This window comes from Xenopus laevis, chromosome 9_10L (assembly GCF_017654675.1).
Source record: "Xenopus laevis strain J_2021 chromosome 9_10L, Xenopus_laevis_v10.1, whole genome shotgun sequence".
Taxonomy (NCBI): Eukaryota; Metazoa; Chordata; class Amphibia; order Anura; family Pipidae; genus Xenopus; species Xenopus laevis.
This window is the reverse complement of record NC_054387.1, coordinates 53,626,248-53,649,182: the sequence shown is the minus strand read 5'-3', so window position 1 is coordinate 53,649,182 and position 22,935 is coordinate 53,626,248. Positions and strand designations below refer to the sequence as shown.

The window sequence follows — 22,935 nt, the reverse complement described above, 5'->3', positions numbered from 1 at the left end:
TGTCAGAGACATGTTATGGGTCAGTCCTTCCTAGGCCCAAAGTGTACTAATGTCAGTGACATGTTTATGGGTCAGTCCTTCCTAGGCCCAAAGTGTACTAATGTCAGTGACATGTTTATGGGTCAGTCCTTCCTAGACCCAAAGTGTACTAATGTCAGTGACATGTTTATGGGTCAGTCCTTCCTAGGCCCAAAGTGTACTAATGTCAGAGACATGTTTATGGGTCAGTCCTTCCTAGGCCCAAAGTGTACTAATGTCAGTGACATGTTTATGGGTCAGTCCCTCCTAGACCCAAAGTGTACTAATGTCAGTAACATGTTTATGGGTCAGTCCTTCCTAGGCCCAAAGTGTACTAATGTCAGTGACATGTTTATGGGTCAGTCCTTCCTAGACCCAAAGTGAACTAATGTCAGAGACATGTTTATGGGTCAGTCCTTCCTAGGCCCAAAGTGTACTAATGTCAGTGACATGTTTATGGGTCAGTCCTTCCTAGACCCAAAGTGAACTAATGTCAGAGACATGTTTATGGGTCAGTCCTTCCTAGGCCCAAAGTGTACTAATGTCAGTGACATAGGTTAAAGGCTACACTCACTTGTATTGCTCCTTCGCTTGCATGACAACAAAATCCCATTTGTGGTTGATTTTCTTATTCAGATTGCTGTAGTTCTCCTGCAATGACATGCAACAATCTCAGATCATAGAGGGGTAAATGGATGAGGGCAAATAATTTTCTTACAAAGCTGCTTGTTTGAGACATTAGGAAAATAAAAATTCCCAATTTCAGATTATTTTGGCTGGTTACGGTCATTTGGACATTCGGCAGTCACCAAGTTCCAACTGACCCACTTGCATAGGAGAAACACATTGGGAGAAATGTACTGTATATAAAAACACATTGCTGATCTGCCTGACCAACCTGGATGAAAATTAACCCCTTAAATATTACCAAGTCACCCACTGCTCCCTCGCACCTTTTCATATTCTTCTAATATCCCCTTTTTCCGGATGTTTTTCTTTGCCAAATAAATTGCTGCAATGAAGAGTGAAATCAAATATTATTGTAGTGTTAAGCAATTAGGCGGAGGCAGAGTGAATAGAAGCACAGACTTTTATAATTCACAGTTATATAAAAAAAACTGAACTGCGAGGCTAATGGTACAGTATGCATTCAGACTGTTGCTGGCAGTCAAAACATTCCTGTTCACTTGTCACTAATACTGTACTATTGGATGAAAAGTGCAATGCCAAAACAATCAAAGATGGTATGTTTCCCTACTTACCCTAAGTCTGCCCCTCTACCTGCAAATTCAGATATACACACAGGTTAAACACAGAAGGAGAGCTAGAACATACCATAGTCGGTGTCTTCTGCCGGCCACTGTTGCGTTGGCCAGAAATACGGAGTCTGAAAAATGATGCACAATGCTGACCACTTACATATACTGAAATATATTCAACACCATGGCAGCTCCAAGTGATCTAATTAATATTTAAGAGGGGTTTCTTTACTGTGATGGGATTCCCTATTAAGAGAAGGGGACTAAGCAAAGCTGGGAGTTTGGAGGACAGCACGCATTTGCTACATACCTGGAATCTATATAGGCTGCTGTCGACATTCAACACCAGGTTGGTGGGCTCTTGCAAGGGGTAGATGTATCCACAGCGCACCATGAGGTTTCCTAGATGTTGGGCCTCTGAAGAGCAAAGTGGGTGAAGTCATTAAAGGGAAGGATACTCTAAAAAAGGCTTAATAAATATGTATGATATCTGGGAAAGAAATGCAATGTCCTATTATGAACAAGGTTTTTGGGCTTGTTTGTATTGATACTGACCTTCATCTGCAATCTGCAGCCTCTGTATTAACCATTCCAGGATATCATGACCTGCAAAACACATATGCATTAGGGTCCTGGCAGATGGACAGTGCAAGTGCCATGTTCTTAAAGGGGTACTCAAATGAACCTGCAAAGCTGAAGCGCTCAAATTTTTTTTTTGGCAGGGATTGTACACAAGCACATGGTGGAATCAATTATTACCATTTGTCTGAAAGGTTTATTTGCATTTGCAGCACTGCTGTATAGAGATGCCCACGACTGGGTTAAGTAAGCACTAAGTAGGAGAGGAAGCTAAGAGCTTAGCTGAGACAGAGCAATCCAAACTTCTAGACTCCAGGCTGATCAACAGAGTACAGTGCTACTAACACACAAATTACATGATGTATGATAATTAGGGGATCCCTTATCACCCAATGCCGTGTGCTAAATAGATGCAGAACCCCACAGATCTATATGCTATTATGTACACAGTTAATGAGCAGCTAGTTAAGTGAAGCTGTAAGCATACATTTGGGCTATGATACATTATGGGTTAAAGGAGACATTATGTAAAAATCAAGAATGTGCCAGTGCATTAAACTCTTTTAGATATAGAAGAAATGTGCATTAAAAAGTTGTGTTTCTGGTTACTTCACTGAAAATGCAGCAGCTAGCCTGACCTGATAGGGAACTTACGCCTGTCTCTGCTTGTGTGACTGCAGGGCTGTGATTGGCTGTCCCCCTCTTACTGTGTTTCTGGCAGGGACTGTCGCCCACTCTTCATTTGAATCTCGGAGAGGAACCGTAGCAGATCTATAGGGAGCTCCAATAAAGGGGCCTTTTTTAAAGATAATATAAATTTTTGCCCAAAAGTAAAACCAGCACCATATAGTATACATTATTGCCTACAAAATTAGGGGGTTGCATTTATCCTATATGTCTCATTTAAAGAATAGAACTGGTGTTGTTGGATGCCCATAAAGGCCCCCCGAGAGCCTATAAACTAGTGTATAAGAATCAGACATATAGGGCCTGGCGCTCTAGCAAAGACTGAGTGATGGGTTCAGGGTCACATAGGTCATTGATGTAACTTCCAGGCAATAGTGCGGCCTCCATCCAATCCGCCTCCTATCTCCGGAGAACATTCATTTGTGCAATTAAAGCAGGAGATGGATAGATACAGTTGCTGGCGCTTAACCTCTGCGCAAAGGGCACAGGATGACTCCGTTAATAAGGATGTGGTTACATCCACATCCCGACGGGGGCAAATTTGTCTCATTGATACTCCAATCTACAGTTGTACAGACACATCTGCCTAGAAGCAAGGCAGAGATAACTAGCCCACCCCAAAACTGTTATATGCTTAATGAAGAGAACACTCATTCTAAAGCACTTCCCAATACCCAATCATTCCTCATTCTCACTGGTATTTAGTTCTTTGTGGTAAATATAATTCAAGCGGAAACCAGTGTATGCTGCCTGTCCATTTTTATTCTCTGGTTTTGATTCTTGAAACAAGGAACAGAATTCCGTTCTCCCCCAGGTCTGATGACTTCTGCTAGATTCAAAACCAGACTGCAGAAAAGGACAGATACTGCTGTCAACAGCAATGACAATTACATGTAAACATATAAGGGAGAATGAGGAACGAATGGATATTAGGAAGGTGATAAGAGTTACATTGTTTCAGGAGTCAGAACAAGCAGTGTAGAGAACAGAACGGGAGACAGTGACAGACAATAACAATGACAGTTACACATAACTATAAACCTAGTGAGAACAAGGAATGAATGTATTTTGATTTACATTTTCTTATCAAAACCAGTTTTTGGGTGAAGTTCCCCATTGTTATAAAGGGGGCCCTACTCCTTGCTCCTCCATGTCTGATCTCAGAAAGCAGAGCGCTGCACAGAAGGATTGGTGTCTGCCATATTTGGTCCCTGGTTAACCAGCATTGGTCACCAAACATGCACACTGGAAGCCAATTTAGTCCTGGTTTCTATTGCACATGCCACTGGTTGGTGTTCACCGCCAGAGCCAGGGAACAGAAGTGACACAACCAACAAAGCAGCCTCAAACCCCAATGAGCAGCTTGAATTTTTGAGGTCAGACAGTGGCCCTTTGCATTTATAATGGCGTTACTTCTTTAAAAACTCAAAACAAAAAGAAATAAATAGTAAAACATACATATGAAACAGCTATGGCAGCTTCTATATGCATAAACAGAAATATACAGAGAAGGAATGTTCTGGTCACACCGTAAGTTGTACCCTCATACTGTCTAAGAGAAACAATATGGCATCTCCATATTAGTGATGACTGAATTTGTCCCTTTCACCGAAAAATTTGCGAAACTGTGAAAAAATTTGCAAATCGCATTGAAGTAAATAGGTTTCAAATATTTTTTTACGTGCACAATTTTTTCTCACTCCAACCACATTAACGTCTCTCAGCAACTTTTCTGTCCAAATGCATTAAAGTCAAAAGGCATTTTTTCTTATGGTAACTTTTTTGTCTCTGTGACAATCTTGTCTTTCCGACTTTTGCGTCACAGCGGATTTTAGCGAAAAAATTTGCAGATGGGTAAGTGCATAATTTCACTGTGGATCCCTGCCTGGATCCATATATATACCATGGATCCATATGTATAAGTACACGGAATGTTCACGCAGACAAAAGGCTATATATACTCATACTGTATAAGTGTGTGTGTAGAGATTTCTTGTATAAGAAAGTTTCCCCTGGGCCCAGTAAGGGTCTAAAGTGTCCAGTCTTGCAGGGATTATATAACTCTACAGGATGTCTGTCCTTTGATTACAGAGATTTATTGTTCCTGCTATTTTTCATCAAAACCAGAGGAGATGGGGATGAAAGTAGAGTAAAAAAAAAAAAAAAAAAAGTTTCAGCCAAAACTGCTATTTTTCATCAAAACCAGATGAGATGGGGATGAAAGTAGAATAAGATAAAAAAAAGTTTCAGCCAAAACTGCTGAGAAACCTGCGAATCTGTCCCGTTTTTCTTCAACGAAAAATTAGCAAAACACCGAAAAATTTGCGAAACACATTGCAGTCAATGGGCGTCAAAATAATTTTGACATGCAACAATTTTGACGCGATCGTCAATTTTCAATAATGCAACTATTTTGTCCAAATACATTAAAGTTAATGGGTGTCCGAATAATTTTGACGCACAACAATTTGTTTGTGCTCGACAATTTTGTTGCACGCCAATGTTTTCTTTTGTGTTTGTTTTTCTAGTGGATATAATTTGATGTTACTGCTGTAACTATTATTCTTTATGTCTTTGTGTAAATATTTTAATACGTACCTGTAACAGCGTGTGGGATTGTCGTTATCATAAGTCGTTGGGTGTGGGTCTTGATACCGGTATCAGCATCCTGCATCTCTAACAGCAGAGCCTCAATCTGTGACACAAAAAGGAAATTGAGATTGACCGGAGAAAATACAAGCTTGCACTTTAGTAATGCAATGTTGCAACTAGGAGTGTTAAAGAGATCAAAGCAACTTCCCATTATTCATTAAGAAATTGTGTGTATTTGCAATTGCATTCAGTATTTGTTTATTTCTTTTTCCCTTTGGCTTTTTAAAATATTATAGTGGAAGCTGTTTCTCCTCGGGATCTGTAACATAGTATATAGTATCTGCTGTATTGTTCCAGGAGTCAGAATCAGCAGTGCACACAATAAAGACAGATACAGTACACACTTCTTTTAACAGCAATTACATTTACAAATAATTTTGAAAACTCAGACAATGTGTAATCAATGTATAGTGGAAAATTCCTTAGATTTATATTTTTGGGTAGGATGGAGACACTGAAAAAGGAAATTTAAAAGGAAAGCTTGCCTTTAAATTATTTGTTAGTATGATGCAGATAGAAGGAATCTAAAATAAATTGCAGTTATTCTTCAGTGTTTATTTTATGTTGTATTAGCGGATATGCTTCCATTGTCCATCCTGAAATGTAATGGCCTTGGAAGCTAAGAACCAGAAAGGATATGGATTGCAACGCGGGGAGCTACTGGTCACACATGGATATCGATATATTATGTTCTGGAAGATTCTACCTTTATAGATATTTTATGACAAAGAAGCAACTGCAGCTGCTGCCTGTAAAAAAGTACCTGATTACCTGCTAATGCTGTAGGTAAGACAAGAGTGCTGGCTGGCAGCTGATGGTATATAGTATTAGTATTTGTAGGTATGTCACATAATAAAAGATAGTTATTTTGGGTTTAAACCATAATATTGAAAGTTAAGCATTGCAGGGGTTTATCCATGTATTGGGAGGTGTAGGGGTGTTAACCACAATACAGAGGCTGCATGGGTAATGCAGAGGGTGCAGGGGTTAAACTACAATACAGAAGGTAGGGCTTCATACTGCCAAGTCAGTTGTCACCTGCTCCCTCCCCCCCCCAGGTGGTGAGCTCTGCCAACAAGTAAAATGGGGCGCAAATGAAAAAATAGGCCATGAGCAGTGATGTTGCAGGAGCACAAGATGACAAATTTCGATGCCCCCCCATTGTTGCACCTAGGCACTGCCTACCCCCTAGTTCTGGCCCTGCCCTTCGCATGCAGGACCATGCCCCTTTCTGCCCCCGACCACCAGGTCTGGATTTGTGGAAAGGCCACCAAGGCCCGGGCCTAGGGTGGCAGGATTTTAGGCGGTGTCATGCAGCCCAACCACACCCACGTTGGTTCAAATATACTGGGAATGCGCAGCAGATACAATAATTTTGGCCATGCGCCAATCCCCTTTGCTTCGGTCCCGATGATGAAAATTTGCACAAATAAAGGGGAGGGGATAGGGGTGATGAACAGCAGTGGGCCTAGAGGTACCTGGTTTATAAATGCCGCCCTGCCGAACACTCCCCAATTATGCCAAATTGCTACTCTCAATTCACTCAAACCACTCCCATGCAAGCATGCCCCTTCGTATTTTTCATTTCACCCTTGGAGCCCCCGGCTCCATGACTTGTAACACCACTGATATTGGGTGCAGAGGGCAATCCATAATACAAAAGGAGCAGGGATACCAGCAGCTGTGAGGCTGTCAATAACTCTCAGATGCAATGTCTCTTGCGGAAGTAGGAGGATGAGGGAGAGAGAGCTGATGTCTCTTTAATTTATAATTTAGTCTCTAAGTGGCGCTCACACTGTGCCCAGTTATTGGCGAGAGGGAGACTGCTGGGCTGTGAGGTGGGGGCTGGATTCTCTGAGAATGGCACAACATCTGCATTCATATCTTCCTTTTAGAATCTGCTAGAAGCATAGAACTGCAGTGTCCAAAAGCAAAATAAGTTTTGTGAGGCTCCATTGCTTAGTCCACATCTGGAATCCTCTAGCCAGTAAATTTACCCTCTTTTCTAGTTACTGCATTAAGCCTTACTGAGCTACAGGCAATAAAGCAAGTGTCAAATTAAAGTCTTTGAAACTGGGACATGTTAGCAGAAAATATTGCCTTTTATCTACAAGTATGTGAATATCCTCATACACCATCATATATTACACTGAATGAACAGTTTAGGATCCAGGCCCGGATTTGTGGGCAGGCCACATAGGCCCGGGCCTAGGGCGGCATACACTAGGGGGCGGCAGGGCTGGTCCTATCAAATGTGGGGCCCAATTGGGACCATGTTGGCGGGGCCCCTAGACAAAGTTTTGCTGGCTCCCGACACACCAAGTATTTAGGAAAATAAGGGCATACAGGCACAAAATAGAAAGGAAAGGGGCAGACAAGGTAAGAGAGTGAGAGGAGTTGGGGGCAGGCCAGGCAGCATCATGTGCTGGGGGAAATATTACCTGTGCTGCCCTCTGGTGCGGGGCCCCCAGAGGCGCGGGGCCCAATTGGTCCAATAGGCCTAAGGCCGGCCCTGGGGGGCGGCATGCTGCCCGCTGGTCGCATCTCCACAGGGGACAGAGTGGGAATCTGAAACACCGGTTTAAATCTACCGCTCACCCAGTCCCCAAAGGAAGCTATTGCGCTGGGCCAGGAGCATCAGAGGTAAGACAATTGTGATCGGCAGGGGTGGGTGCGAGTAGGAAGGAGGTTGGGTGTGGAGGTTGGGTGCGAGCTGATGGCGGGTCAGATCATGTGCAAGCAGGGGTTCCCGATCATGGGCGACGGATCGGGGGAGAACAGGAAAGTGGCCTAGGGGTGCAGTAATTTTAAATCCGGCCCTGTTAGGATTTATATCTTAGCCATAAAGCAGGGCAGGACTGCTGCTTACAATGGGTATTAGATAGGATCTGTGCCACTGTAACAGAATGCTCTCTGTGCAGAATTATATCTACTGCTGTACCCAGTAAATAAAGCTGTGGGATCTCTCTGTGCTTAAACTGAGAGAATCCAAACACCATGCTCTCTGATTCTTACATCTCCTCTAATATTATCCTTGGGTGCTCTGCTTAATTATTTGTGGCTTGAGGCTGCAGGGGTTAAGGACATACAGGAGCCAGCGAGGAGATCCATCAAGTGGGATAAACCAGTCCAGACATGACAAGGATTTACTAAAACACCAGCCAATAAAGTATACAGTACATGAGATGAGAGACACAACAAGGTGAGATAATAATGAATGGAGCCCTCATACCCGAGACTGTGTCAGTATATAGGAAATAAATAAAAACCCTATTTCTGTTCTTAAGAGGAGAGCTTTTGAGTGCCGGGGATTTGCAATTCTGCGGCACACTGAAGCAGTTTTAATGAGGGCCCCAACTATATTTCAAAAAAGATGTGAGGACCTCCAATAATAGAGAAGCAATGAATTAAAAAATTCGAAAATGGTCTCTCCACTGACAGTTGTTTACGATGCCACTCACCAAGGGCAGATTTAATCCATACCCTTTGGTCTTGCTCCAAATTACAAACTTTTTGGCGTGAAGTGACCGCATATGGCGAACAGATCATAGGGAAACCTCTCCAATCACAAATTGAATGGGCACTTTTCAGCCATACTTCAAATTTTACCCAACTGTCCAAATCGGAGAAAAATGTCATGGGCAGACTTGCTGCAGCAGCTAGGAAGACGATATTGCAACAATGGTTGAGCCCAGATCCCCCGCCTATATTGATGGTCAAACATAAACTACATCATATATTCCATATGGATTGGTTGGAAGCAATAACCAAAAAGGAACAAAACACGACAAAATTCTTTAACACATGGATACTTTATATAATGACACTCCCACACCATACCAGATATCTTACGATTTACACATTTCGGCAAACGACATGGTATGCCGAAGAATCTCTCAGAGAACACCCACTTGTGGTGGCGGCATCCCAATACCTAGACAACTGGCAATCTGAACAGGAACTAATGATCTTCGCACCCCCCAGGAGTCATCAGATAAACAGATTATTGGCATCTTATCCATTGAGTCCCATATAACACCACTTACTATATTATGAGCTGTATGTTTTGTAAAGTACTTGTATGTTATTAATGATACTATATTGAACATTGTCAAACCTACGTAATATTCATTTTGTTATTCATTTCCATGCATAATGAAGACGATTTTTTTTTATTTGTTTGAAAATAAATAAAAACATGTTTGAAAAAAAAAAAAATTCGAAAATGTATTAGGACATAAAAACCTACCGCGTTTCGTGCCTATTGGGGCACTCCTCGCATCTTTTTTGCAATAGTGTTTTGGACTTGCACCCTGGGCCTGGGGTGAACTGTGAGTAAATCCTCCATAACTAATTCAACAAATTTAGATTTTGTATTTTTTGACTTATCGATTATTATTTCTTTGAGTAGTACCGTATATATACACTCTTTTTGTGTGGCATTAGCACAAACCTTGTTATTATATCCCCAGCTATATTTGGCTCTTGGGCACAGGCATTGATTAATGATATTCTCCTAATTATCCAGACAAAGAATGTATTGCCAATTACCAATAAATTGACCTTAGTGTCACATTTGCACATATTTCTTCTCTCTTTCTATAATTCCGAAGGCCATGAGTGCTTACGCCACTTAACCCCATCCCCTCCCCGGGGAAGTGAATGCTGGTGCCCCATACTAAAAATGGTTGCCATAATGACAGCTACCAACATAGCACCTGCACTTCACCATCTTACTACCAAAACTTTCCACTGATTATTCAGCTAAGAAATTTACCTTTTGAAAAGCCAGATCAAATATCTGCAAACCATCTTTAATTTCAGGTTCTATTTAAAATAAATTCTAAGTGGGTTTGGGGTTCCTGGTGGCACGAGAGTTAATGCGCCAGAAACCTGTTTGTACTGAGAAAGGCTGCCAATGCTATTTATCAGTGCTGCACTGGCATTTTAAGGTTAATGATAATGTTTCCTTATAAAGGGCACACGGTGCTGTACCTGGGTCTGTTTTGTGTCCTTCTGCACCCTGGCACTGTCCTTGGAAAGAGCATTTTGTTCAAAGCCAGACATTCACTGGCACCAGGATGGATCTCTAAACATAAAACTTCTCTCTAAAAGGACTGACCAAAAACATGTCACTGACATTAATACACTTTTAGTTTAGGAGGGACTGACCCATAAACACGTCACTGACATTAGTACACTTTGGGCCTAGGAAGGACTGACCCATAAACATGTCACTGACATTAGTACACTTTGGGTCTAGGAAGGACTGACCCATAAACATGTCACTGACATTAGTACACTTTGGGCCTAGGCGTGTTAATAAAAAGTAGGAAGAGACAAAACTGAACCTGGACCAACTGCCGGTGTTGTTGCCGGTCTCTGGTCAGGCCACTTTCCTGAGGAATAAACAAGTCAGAGTCACAATGTTACAGTGTCAGTGCCAATCAGTGTGAGAAGTGGCAAATGGAACACAGACTGTGGGATTTGCCCGACGGCACAATCATATGAATGTCAGGGACAACGCAAAGATAACTTTGTCATTTTATTTGCCAATCATAAACCTGCAATGCACAGAGCTTTACTTATGGGTGACAATAGGGGCAAATGCCTACCAGTTAAAGGCAGAAAGAGCGGAGGGGTATCAGATGCAGTAAGGCTAGATGGAGATAGCAGGGCAGGATAGAGATGGCCAGACAAAGTAGAGATGGCAGTTCAACATGGAGGTGTGGCCTTGAGGGATAGTTATTCGTTATTTGTGGCAACCATAGAGATAGCAGGGCAACTTGGGCAAGGTGGAATCAGCAAGGCAAAATACAGGCAGCAACGCTTGTGGGATTCCATAGGCCACACATCTTCCATCACTTTCCTGGCACCCTCTGCCAGCATATCCACAAAATTCAATTTTCTCAAAATGTGAAGAGGCTCCCCATTTTTATCTATTTATTTATCCACTAGCAAAATCTGTCAGGCATTCTCTGTGAGCAATGAAGTAAATGTACATGTGATCTCAGGGACTAGTCCTTACAGTGAGCCTTAGGCATACAAGGCACTGCACATTTGGATCAACCATCATTTTTACCGGACAGCCGGTAAAATACCGGCCAGGTGGCAACCCTAGTCATAGAGGAATCCTACCTTGGAAAGTGAATTCAGCCTCCACCCGCTAAAGGCAGAAACCTCCCTCTAAGTTAATTAATCCAGTTTTCCCCCAGTACAGAACTGTGATTCTGTATATTGTGTCTCTTTACCATGGTCATAAAATTACCTCTTCCTTGCTAAGTGAATGCAATGCAGTGTTACTAACCTGAGCACAGAGCTCTGATTCTCTGTACTTCCTGCTCCTACTCTCTTTGCCATGACCAGAAAAAAAACCTCCACCTTGTAAGAGTAATCAAATATCCCCCAGTACCTAACCAGCTATATAGCAATCTGATTCTCTGTACTTTATGCACCCCTGAGGTAAATCTGTAGTAGAGGATATTGGATTCACTTACCCTGCAAAAGGCTATTAGTGAGGCTAATGCAAATGTGCCCAGATTTCTTCTCAATTGGATTTTTCTTATACCACATGAAAAGGTTTGCCCAGTCCAAATTTCACACAACAAACAATCAGCAAAAGGCTCATCAGACCTTCCATTGCTCTAATCACAATTACTATATACCCTGCCAGAAGTGACTCCTCACTTACATACAAAGGGCCGGAACCACCTGCTGGAATCAGCACTGGAATATTCTCACTGCTGGTACTGTCCCAATAGACAGGCCGTGAGCAGCTGCACCTGTCACAGGGAATCCAGCTAATTCCCCTCAGCAGGATTGGAGAGGGGCACACAATGCCCAGGATGAACAGTGGGATTAGTAGGTGACATGATGTTAGCATTCATAAGAAATAGGAAGAGGGACTGACAAGCACCTGAAAGCAGAAGATCAGACTCCTGAAGGGGTGACAGACTCAGAATTGACATTGGGGGAGGTGGTTGAAATTTCCCTCATTCAGAGAGAAAGGGGAGCGCTGACTGTTTCCCTCACTCAGAGAGAAGAGGAGCGCTGACTGTTTCCCTCATTTAGAGAGAAAGAGGAGTACTGTCTGTATCCCCCATTCAGAGAGAAAGGGGAGCGCTGACTGTTTCCCTCACTCAGAGAGAAAGAGGAGTAATGACTGTATCCCCCACTCAGAGAGAAAAAGAGGAGCGCTGACTGTTTCCCTCATTTAGAGAGAAAGAGGAGTACTGACTGTATCCCCCATTCAGAGAGAAAGGGGAGCGCTGACTGTTTCCCTCACTCAGAGAGAAAGAGGAGTACTGACTGTATCCCCCACTCAGAGAGAAAAAGAGGAGTGCTGACTGTTTCCCTCATTTAGAGAGAAAGAGGAGTACTGACTGTATCCCTCACTCAGAGAAAAAGAGGAGCGCTGACTGTATCCCTCATTTAGAGAGAAAGAGGAATACTGACTGTATCCCCCACTCATAGAGAAAGAGGAGCGCTAACTGTATCCCTCACTCAGAGAAAAAGAGGAGCGCTGACTGTTTCCCTCATTTATAGAGAAAGAGGAGTACTGACTGTATCCCTCACTCAGAGAAAGATAGGGTGCTGCCTATATCTCTTACTCAGACACCAACATGTTTACATGAAGCCAAAAACTGGATTAAAGGGTTAGCATATTTTTTGCAGGCTGAGAGAAACAAAAATCATTTTGGTGAACACCCCCTATGATAATCTTACCATCTTACCAAAGCGAGTGTTTTAGATCATTCCACCTTATTAGAACTGCCCCAAATTGATTTTATGGGGAGACATAAGTGTCTTACTGTCAACAAGTGCACAACAACATACTTATCCCCAAATATGCCAGCATGTCCTATGCCCAGCGCATAAACTATAACCTAGGTCCTACAATGCATTCTGCTGGCACTAGGGTTGCCACCTGGCCGGTATTTTGCCAGCCTGGCCAGTAAAAATGATGGTTGATGCCAATGTTATTAAAGGAGAAGGAAAGGTTAAAACTAAGTAAGCCTTATCAGAAAGGTCCATCTAAATACACCAGTAACCCCTCAAAGTAATGCTGCTCTGAGTCCTCTTTCAAAAGAAACATCACATTCCTTTCCTTCTATTGTGTACTCATGGGCTTCTGTATCAGACTTCCTGCTTTCAGCTTAAACCTCATTGCCCTGGGCAAGAGCATGCTCAGTTTGCTCCTCTCTCCCCACCCCTCCCTTCTCTACTGTAATCTGAGCCCAGAGCAGGGAGAGACTCAGGCAGGAAGTGATGTCACACCATGTTAATACTGCAGCTGCTATCCTAAACAAACAGAGAGTTTCTAGAGCTTTTTACTCAGGTATGGTAAAACATTCTACAGAATAAATATAGCATTCTAGCTTGCACTATTGTGGTTAATCTATTAGCAATAAAATGCCTCCATAGCTTTCCTTCTCCTTTAATAGGGAAAAAAGATAAATATATATAGGAGGCTGGTATTTTTTTCCAGAAAAGGTGGCAACCCTAGCTGGCACCCAAGGAATCAAGCAGCCATGGCAGCACTTCCCTGTGTGCAACAAGCTTATTGTGACAAGCACAAAGCTTCTTATGGGATATTAACCTTCAGGTCCACGGGAATCTGCCCCACATGGACTAAGGGTCAATAATCTCATGATACACAATGGAGTTTTTTTCCTGATCACTGTCTGTGTAGGGCTCTGCTGATGTGACTTCCATTTCACCCTTTTAATTACAAACATATAAATAAATGAACACTTTAACGGTTAATTAGCTATTCACTTTGAGCTATATATATAGTGCATGGCTGCCTAGAAACCAGAGCAGTCTGCATTAAATATAACTGCTCATTAGCCACTCAGGATGTGCAGTTATAAGGGGCAAGGACTCTACTTACACAGTATTGACTGTATGCAATGAGAAAGTAAATATCAGACAGATCAGCCTGAACCCCGCCACTAGGGGCACTGCTCTACTCACAATGTTTATCCAGACAACTGACTGCAGCTCTAAACAAGAGTTAAGGCCCTGACCTCTGTTTATAAATGAGATATATGTGTTTAATTAAATAATTAAGCCAGGAGGACAGAGCAGATTGAGAGGTCTGGGCATCGTCATGTCATCAACTGCATTATTTCAGCACATCCTAAAAATAATAGAAAACCCAATACCCAAGCCAGAGGCGACATTAATATTAACCATTCCAATGCTGCCAGTAAAGGGGAAATTAGCAGATTGTTATAAACAGAAAACACCTAACAATAAACATTCGATCTAAATGTAACAAGACAAAATGGGTTGTTTCCATATATAAACAAACAGAGGAAAAGAATATATATGGTACATTAATTAGCAGCACAATAGTATCAACAGGTCAGCAATATACATTGTATGGAATAGACACAATTTAACAAGGATATATTTGCATACACAGTGGGAAACTGTATGGATACACATACAATACAGATAATTACACCAATGCCATTAGAGACAATGCAAAGACCTAGTGTTATTGTGTTAAACACACACAGGCAGTGAGTTGTCACTAGTGTATCACACTACACAGCCAGCCCTTGGCAGGCAATGTATATCCCAGGGGGGTGACAGGTGGGTACAAAGCATTCAGATGCCAAATGCAGAGATAGGGTGAGGGTTACCTTTTTGAGAAATGCCATCCTTGGCCTGAAGTGCTGGCCCTGATCAAGATGCTTGACTGTCATGATGAGCAGGGGGGGATGGAGAGGGCAGAGAGGAGAAGGAGCTGCTCACACAGAAGATACAGCAGGTCTGATCAGCAAGGCTGGGATATTGAAGGGGGTATGTGCAGACTGCTGCCTGCTCCAGCCAATCAGGAGCCAGTTCTTGCATTATACACACAGCTCGTACACTACATTACCGCTCTGCTCCACTAGAGGGAGCACATATAGTGCCTCTAACAGAACATGGCTTTACACATTCTAGGAGCTCATACTATTTTAGGCTTGTTGGGAAATTCTTTGGTATTGGTAGGTGAACCGTTTCTTTTGCCCCATGCAGTTAGATTGTAAGCTCCACTGAAACATTCTCTGATACATGCCAATGCAATGGACAGTAGATAAATGGCAAGCACCCCCTTCCCTTCCAATTATTAATAGGGATGCACCGAATCCAGGATTCGGTTCGGGATTTGGCCATGATTCGGCAGGATTCAGATTCGGCCGAATCCTTCTGCCCGGCCGAACGGAATCCTAATTTGCATATGTAAATTAGGGGTGGGGAGGGAAATCACGTGACTTTTTGTCACATAACAAGTAAGTAAAAAATGTTTTCCCCTTCCCACCCCTAATTTGCATATGCAAATGAGGGTTCAGATTCGGTTCGGTATTCGCCCAAATCTTTTGCAAAGGATTCGGGGGTTCGGCCGAATCCAAAAAAGTGGATTTGGTGCATCCCTAATTATTAGCATCTAAAAATCAATAACATTGCACGTTAACAAACCAAAACATATAATTAAAATAAAATACACAGGAAGAATGTACATCTCTCAATACAATGTTGGACTGGAACAACAGAGCTTCACGTGTGCCAATGATATGGGGCAAAATACAATCAGTAATGCTTTATATCATGGCTGTCAGGATATTTTGGGATTTACAGTGTTACGTTAAAAATAATGGACAATTTAGGGGTTAATCTACAGCACAGACCCTTTTCCCACCCTGCAGCTACATTTTAATTGGCTCTTTGTTTGAGCGCAGAGTTTCTAGTGATTCCCAGAATCATATGGCTCCGAGCTGACAGGGGAACTCCCTGCCAAAAAAGGAGGCAGACTGAGCGATCTAGGCCACGGGCCAGCCCAGTTATCTGCCAGCCTGCTACGTTTCTCCCTGGCAGCCTTAATGCAGATTAACAGCCACTTTCAGCCATATACTGAGCAGTGCCAGCTGCTGGCCCCAAGAGCTTACAGTCAGGAATACAGCAAGGCATTATGAAATGCAACAAGAACTTAAGTGGTATGTATTTCTGGGTAGTGGTTTGCAAGGGAATCACTAAATTCAAAACTTTGGACAATTTTTTAAAATTTGGACAATTTTTTTGTAGCATGTTGCTAAGGAAATTTCAGCAGTATGTGACGGCTACCTCTAATAATCACATGTTGGTGTGAGACAAACATGAGTTACTCCATCATGGTACAAAATCTATAATTCCACTACTACTATAGGCACCATCTCTCTATACTATACCTGCTATCCCATAACCACAGTCCCATCCCAGAGGCTTTTATACACACTGTTACTATATACATCATCACAAACAACTATACTTCCTATCCCACAGTCAAAGTCCCTTCCCAGAGACTATTATCTCAACTGTTACTATAGGCACCATCTCTCCCTACTATACCTGCTATCCCACAGCCACAGTCTCTTCCCAGAGACTATTATACCCACTGCTACTATAGGCACCATCTCTCCATACTATACCTGCTATCCCATAGTCACAGTCCCTTTCCAAAGGCTATTATCCCACTGTTACTATAGACACCATCTCTCCCTACTATACCTGCTACCCCACAGCCACTGTCCCTTCCCAAAGACTATTATCCCACTGCTACTATAGGCACCATCTCTCCATACTATACGTGCTATCCCACAGCCACAGCCCCTTCGCAGAGGCTATTATCCTCACTGCTATTATAGATACAATCTCCCCCTAATATACCTGCTATCCCACAGTCACAGTCCCTTCCCATAGGGTATTATCACCATTGCTACTATAGGCACCATCTCCCCCTACTATACCTGCTATCCCACAGTCCCTTCCCAACTGGCTATTGTCCCTACTATACCTGCTATAATAGAGCCACAGTCTCAAGCTATCTTCCCACAGCTACTATAGGTACCATCTGTCCCTACTCTACCTGCTATCCTACAGCTCTCCAGTTGCTGTTCCCATTACTGAGCTGCCTACACAGTCCAAATATGAGTATGTGATGTTGATGAGCCACTATGTACTCTCCCTATCTACTTATCTTGCTTCTTTATAGGTTTCTATAAACCTCATCTAACTATGCAGTGCAGTTTTGGGCTTAAAGGAACAGTAACATCAAAAAATAAAAGTGTTTTAAAGTAATGAAAATATAAATCCAAATCTGTGAACACTGGCACCTGAGGAAGGATCAGATAGATCCGAAACATGTAGTGCTACCAAATAAACGATCACTTGTTTGATGATATTGGTTCTCCAGAGTGGTTGATTTGGATTTATGAAGACAAGGAGAAGTGGCGGCTCCTATGCTCTGTTTGAGGAACCTGACACAGTGAGGACAAAAAGGATCCTTTACCTACACCTGATCGAGCTATAATGAAAATATAATGCAGTGTTGCCCTGCACTGGTAAAACTGCTGTGTTTGCTTCAGAAACACTACTATTGTTTATATAAATCAGCTTCTGTGTAGCAATGGGGGCAGCCATTCAAAGGAGAAAAGGCTCAGGTTACCCAGCAGAAAGCAAATAAGCTCTGTCTGTCTAATGGTGTTATCTTTTATCCATAATTTAACCTGTGCCATATAGCAGTTTTTCAATTTCCGCCATTGCTCCACAGCAGCTTGTTTATATGAACTATAGTAGTGTTTCTGAAGCAAACAGATCAGTTTTACCAGTGCTTTTAAGAAGTTCCTTTAAGAAGTATATTCATGAGCTGAGAGAGAGAGATCAGAGATGTGCAACTATACTAATAAAAGGGATGTAAGATTTTAACTAAGTACATTAGAGGACATAATAGACAGATAGTGGTGGATCCTTTTTCCCATAAAAATGCACCAGAGGCAGCCCCTTTGGATTAGATGAGCAGAACTTTCAGTTAACTTCACAGTGAGGGCAGTGAGGTTGTGAAATACCCTGCTTAATGATGTTATGATGGCAGAGTCTGTTAATGCCTTTAAGAGTGGCTTGAATGATTTCTTGAACAAGCATAAATATCAAATCTACAATTAGTATAGATATTGTTTTATATATATATCTATATATATATATAGTCCCAATTTCATCCAGCACACTTTCAATATTAACTGACCCAGGTGCTATCCATAAATAGAAAAATCAAAAAAGTATAGATGCACACTGGGTACGTTTAAGGTTAAAAAGTCCAAACTTTTATTATTTTACATATTTAAAATTAGACCTAATTTTAAATATGTAAAATAATAAAAGTTTGGACTTTTTAACCTTAAACGTACCCAGTGTGCATCTATGCTTTTTTGATTTATGTATATATATATGATTGTATGGATAAGTCTGTATAAGCGTGTGCATTGGGGTTCGTTTGGAGGGGTTGAACTTAATTTTTCAACCCAACTTAACCATATAACAGCATGGAGAGAAACTGATTTGTCTATGGCTCTAAAAGCAATGGCTTTACACTCTACTATATCTTCTACTACCTGGCTATATAACTCAAGGGCCTGTATCTGTAAAGTGCTCTGTTCAAGTGGATTTAACAGCCTGGGTAGCAACCAGGTGACACCCCCAACAAGCTCCTCTGTAAAACCCAGATATCTGCAATAAAAGGGTCTGCAACTTGAATAAGTCCCAGGATTTCATATAACGTCCCCAGTGGGTCTTGGATATTGGACCATTCACAGTGTTTAGAAGCAGCCAGAGAGGGAAGCATCTGAAACCCTTCAGGGTTGGACCACTAGTCCCCTCAACCATCCCCCCCTGCTTCCTCTTCTAGGGGGAATTTTACTATGAGTTCATCTGTGTGAGCTAAAGGGGATATAAATACCCTCTCAGAATCATTACTAAGACTTCCCCTCTGTGCGGTTTGATGACAGTTTCTTGTCTGCTCAGAGCTTGAGACTGTAACAAAAAAAAACTTCATCCTGTTAGAGTCTGACAACAAAAATTCAGGGTACCCCTCGCTGACAACACAGAGAGAATACACAACACTACAAAAGAACTCTTTAGCTACTGCCTAGAAATTAAACCATGAACCCTATTGCCTCTCATTTGAATGCTTTCTTATAACTAGGATATTGTCATCAGAAAATAAATTGTTTCTGTAGTTTTAAGAAGAAATAATCACTAATATCTAAAACAAATCTGTTGATTTTTATGTTTGCATGGGGGACTGTGTTTGTTGGTGCTCACATGACTGGCTCTATTTCCTTTCTGGTAAAAAAAAAACCCAGTACTTACGGTAGATGAAGCAGCGCAAACACAGCTCTTAAACATATAAAATACACATGTATACGTAATAAGAATCTATATATGATTTCAAACTAAAAACTACTAGTCGTCCAAAAAAACCCTCTAAGCAGCAGCACTTCCATGCTTTATGGCTGAAATTCACAATGTCTGTATAACAGAGCACTCTGTTACAGTGATACAGATCCTATCTGATACACATTGTAAGCGGCAGTCCTGCTCTGCTTTATGGCTGAGATTCTAGATATCTGTATAACAGAGCTTTCTGTCACAGTGGCACAGATGGTATATGATAAATATTGTAAACAGCAGTCCTGTCTGCTTTATGGCAGATATTCTAGTTATCTGTATAACAGAACATTCTGTCATAGTGGCACAGATAGTATTTATACATATTGTAAACAGCAGTCCTGTCCTGCTTTATGGCTGAGATTCTAGCTATCTGTATAACAGAGCTTTCAGTCACAGTGACACATATACTATCTGCCCTGCTTTATGGCTGAGATTCTAGGTAGTGCAGCTCAAAGCATTATTCTAGTGCTATTCCCTTTCTATATTCTCTAGTTAGGCAGCTAACAATATGCAAAGCTTTTGTGAGAAACCACTTATATTTAGTTAACCAGGGTCACTGATCATTTAGCAGAAACAATTGCTTTTGAAATTAAAACTGGTTACAAAATAAGTAGAAGAGTACTTTTATAGAAGTGTGATTTTATTTTAATTTTTGTTATAACTTTGTCGCCTATCATAATAAAAGCCCCTTTGTTTTTCAAGATTTACATGCTAACTGTCATTTAGTTTAAAAAGTCTAAAAAGTCCCTGGAACAGAACACACTAAAGGAGTGAGACTTTCTCTAGAGTTTTTTAGGAAACACATCTGCTGGTTACTGTATTACTGACCTTCCCATCCAATTAATTCCAGTATATATCTATCACCAAAGCTGGAGGAATTTTGGGTTAGACATTGGGACAATGGGGCTGGTGTAACGCCAGTTGCCTGGGGATAATGTTTTTTGATGTTTTTTCTTTTTTGCTGAAACTTTAATTAATAAGAAATGTGCCATTATCTTATTTTACCTAAATGGCAAAAAATATATAATTGAGCTTTACTAGCTAAGCCAGTGGGAGATGCTCAATTCCAGTGTTATTCAGCTTGTACCATAAAATCCCTAACCTACAAAAACAATCAATTATGGTGCCACTTTGTTGCAGCCTTATAGAAACACTGGTCACTTTGTCCTCTCATAGGGGACTGCATTTACTGGGTGCTGTCTTGCTTTATGGCAGGTATTCTAGATCAAAAACTTCAGGAAACTTGTCAGCATCACACGTGGCAAAGTCATTATCACACCTCTTAATCCACCTAGCTACATCAAGGCTTTTTACTTTTTGAGTTTTTACTTCTGTGTCCAACTTATGTTTCTGTGTCAGTGTTGGACTGGTCCTCCTAGGGTCAACCAGAGAATCTCACATCGAGGGCCCACTCTCTCAAAAGGCCTGATGGGAATAGTTCATGATTGGGGTGCAACAAGAGATCTTCTGGTACTCTGCCAGGCCAGTCTGACCCTGAAAGGTATGGCTGCAACACCTGTATCTATGCCACCCTTTAACTGAAATACTCATATTAATTTATAGCACTGCATCCTGGGAAAGGCTGTGATCCATTTATCTAGGAGAGTGAGAGAAATAAATAAGGTTAGTTTTGCACAGCTGCAAAACCAGTAATGTTTTTAATATAAAAATACAGGCATGGAATCTCTTACCAGGAAACTGCAAATTATGATAAGGCCATCTCCTACAAAGCTCATTTTAAACAAATAATTTTGATGTAAAAAATGCTTTTCCTTTTTCTGCAATAATAATACAGCACCTTGTATTTAATTGAAACTAAGCTGACAATCCACATTAGTGCCAAAACAATGCTATTGAGTTTAAGGTTTTAATGATTGCTAGTATTTGATCCAAATTATAGAAAGGTCCCAAGCATTTTGGATAATTAATCCCATAGATATGTGAATCAGAAATCTGTACCTCTTATGATAAGGTTTCCAAATATTTTGGGTACAAGGCCTCCTTGGTATCCAGCACTTAAATCAGGGCCACTTAAACATATAAAATCCAAAAGTGTGGGAGCGCACTTCCAGGGCCACAAATCGGTCGCATTAGTTTTTCAGTAAAATCACTTTTATTTGTACATCGTTAAAAAGAAGAATTACATCAGTTTATGGTCTGACGCGTTTCGTATAAATATACTTCATCGGAGACCTAAACAAATTTCCATCAAATCATCTATTTATACTCACACATGTGACCTTCCCCCCCATAGTGCAACACTTCAATTAATTCGTTAATTACCACCACCTATACAAAAATGTTTAAATATTTAAAGATTTAAAAGCATTACTTTGCTCGCACCCGAGCAAAATTTCATTGCTGATGTTTTTTTACACGTAGATATTTTCATGTTTTAATATGAAGTGTTACAGTATTAGTTTAATGTTTAAATAATTATTCTATGTTAAGTTTATATCTAAACAATGTTTATACTGGTTCATTCTATACAAAGGTAAACTCATTAAGCTTTGTTCTTTAATCTGAATTGATATAGTCAACATTGTTACAAAATAGTAAAAGATTGTAAAAAATTCATTCAACTTTCCCATGTAACTTATTCATTAGCAACACTGCTGTTAAAAGATACTGTTTAATATTCTTATATATATATATATATATTACTTCCAATCATAGTGGGTACAAAATTAATTTATGGTTACAAAATTGTATATTTCTGTTCAACAATTTATATACTTGTTTCATATGTTTGTCCAAATTAATGCGAACTAAAAACCGTTTCCCAGACTTCATTATATATAACAGCTAATATTGAAAACTGAATTTAATCCCTGCGGCTGTCTGGTGTTCAACTTGTGTATCCATTTCACTTCTGCTCGCAACAGTTTAGCCCGCAGATCACCACCTCTCACATCCAAAGTTACACGTTCTGTTCCCTGTGCCTTCAACATTGCCACATTACTGTTACTACATATTTTAAAATGCCTTGACACTACTGTGGTTTCACTACCTGATCTTATAGTGTTAATGTGTTCCCTTATTCTCTCTTTCATTGGCCTTATAGTACAACCTACATATTGCTTGTAACACACTTTTTTTTTTTTAAAAGGTTTTATTTATTGGTTTGTACAACAAGGTATTCGCCGATGGGCGCAATACAACATTCCTTCTCCACACTGGAGACCGAACCATAGTTTTGCATTATTCCAACAAGGCAGAGTGAATGAATGAACAAACCGTTTTTTTTACCCTTTTAACTTATAACAAACACACAACAAATAGGGGGGGGGGAGAGGCCGTGTAGTTTACCCAGTGTATTCAGCCATACCTGTCCTGAGTGCTAATTTACCTGTTGCTTTGTGCTGTAGCAGAGTCCATAGTGTCTGCCCACGGGCCCCAGATTCTGTCAAATTTGTCTGGACAGCCTCGACCTAAATAGGTCAGCTTATAGAGTGGGAGGGCCTCATTTATCAAAGATTTCCAA

General features: G+C 41.0%; 1 protein-coding gene across 3 annotated transcripts in view; it reads right to left on the bottom strand.

Annotated features, from left to right (window-relative positions):
• Positions 1-14,974, bottom strand: part of rgs11.L (regulator of G-protein signaling 11 L homeolog) — a 39,464-nt gene extending 24,490 nt beyond the window's left edge. For 2 of the 3 annotated variants that reach the window (XM_041576376.1, XM_018235511.2), the window contains exons 1-7: positions 14,849-14,926; positions 5,142-5,238; positions 1,833-1,883; positions 1,588-1,694; positions 1,354-1,405; positions 972-1,030; positions 593-669 (exon numbers count right to left, since the gene is read on the bottom strand). In XM_041576376.1, the coding sequence (XP_041432310.1) occupies positions 593-669; positions 972-1,030; positions 1,354-1,405; positions 1,588-1,694; positions 1,833-1,883; positions 5,142-5,238; positions 14,849-14,911 (506 nt within the window). In that variant the 5' untranslated portion in view covers positions 14,912-14,926. Of the gene's footprint in view, positions 1-592; positions 670-971; positions 1,031-1,353; positions 1,406-1,587; positions 1,695-1,832; positions 1,884-5,141; positions 5,239-14,848 lie in introns of all 3 variants that reach the window. The other variant, XM_018235512.2, reaches the window with a different exon arrangement.
• Positions 14,975-22,935: the final 7,961 nt, after the last annotated feature.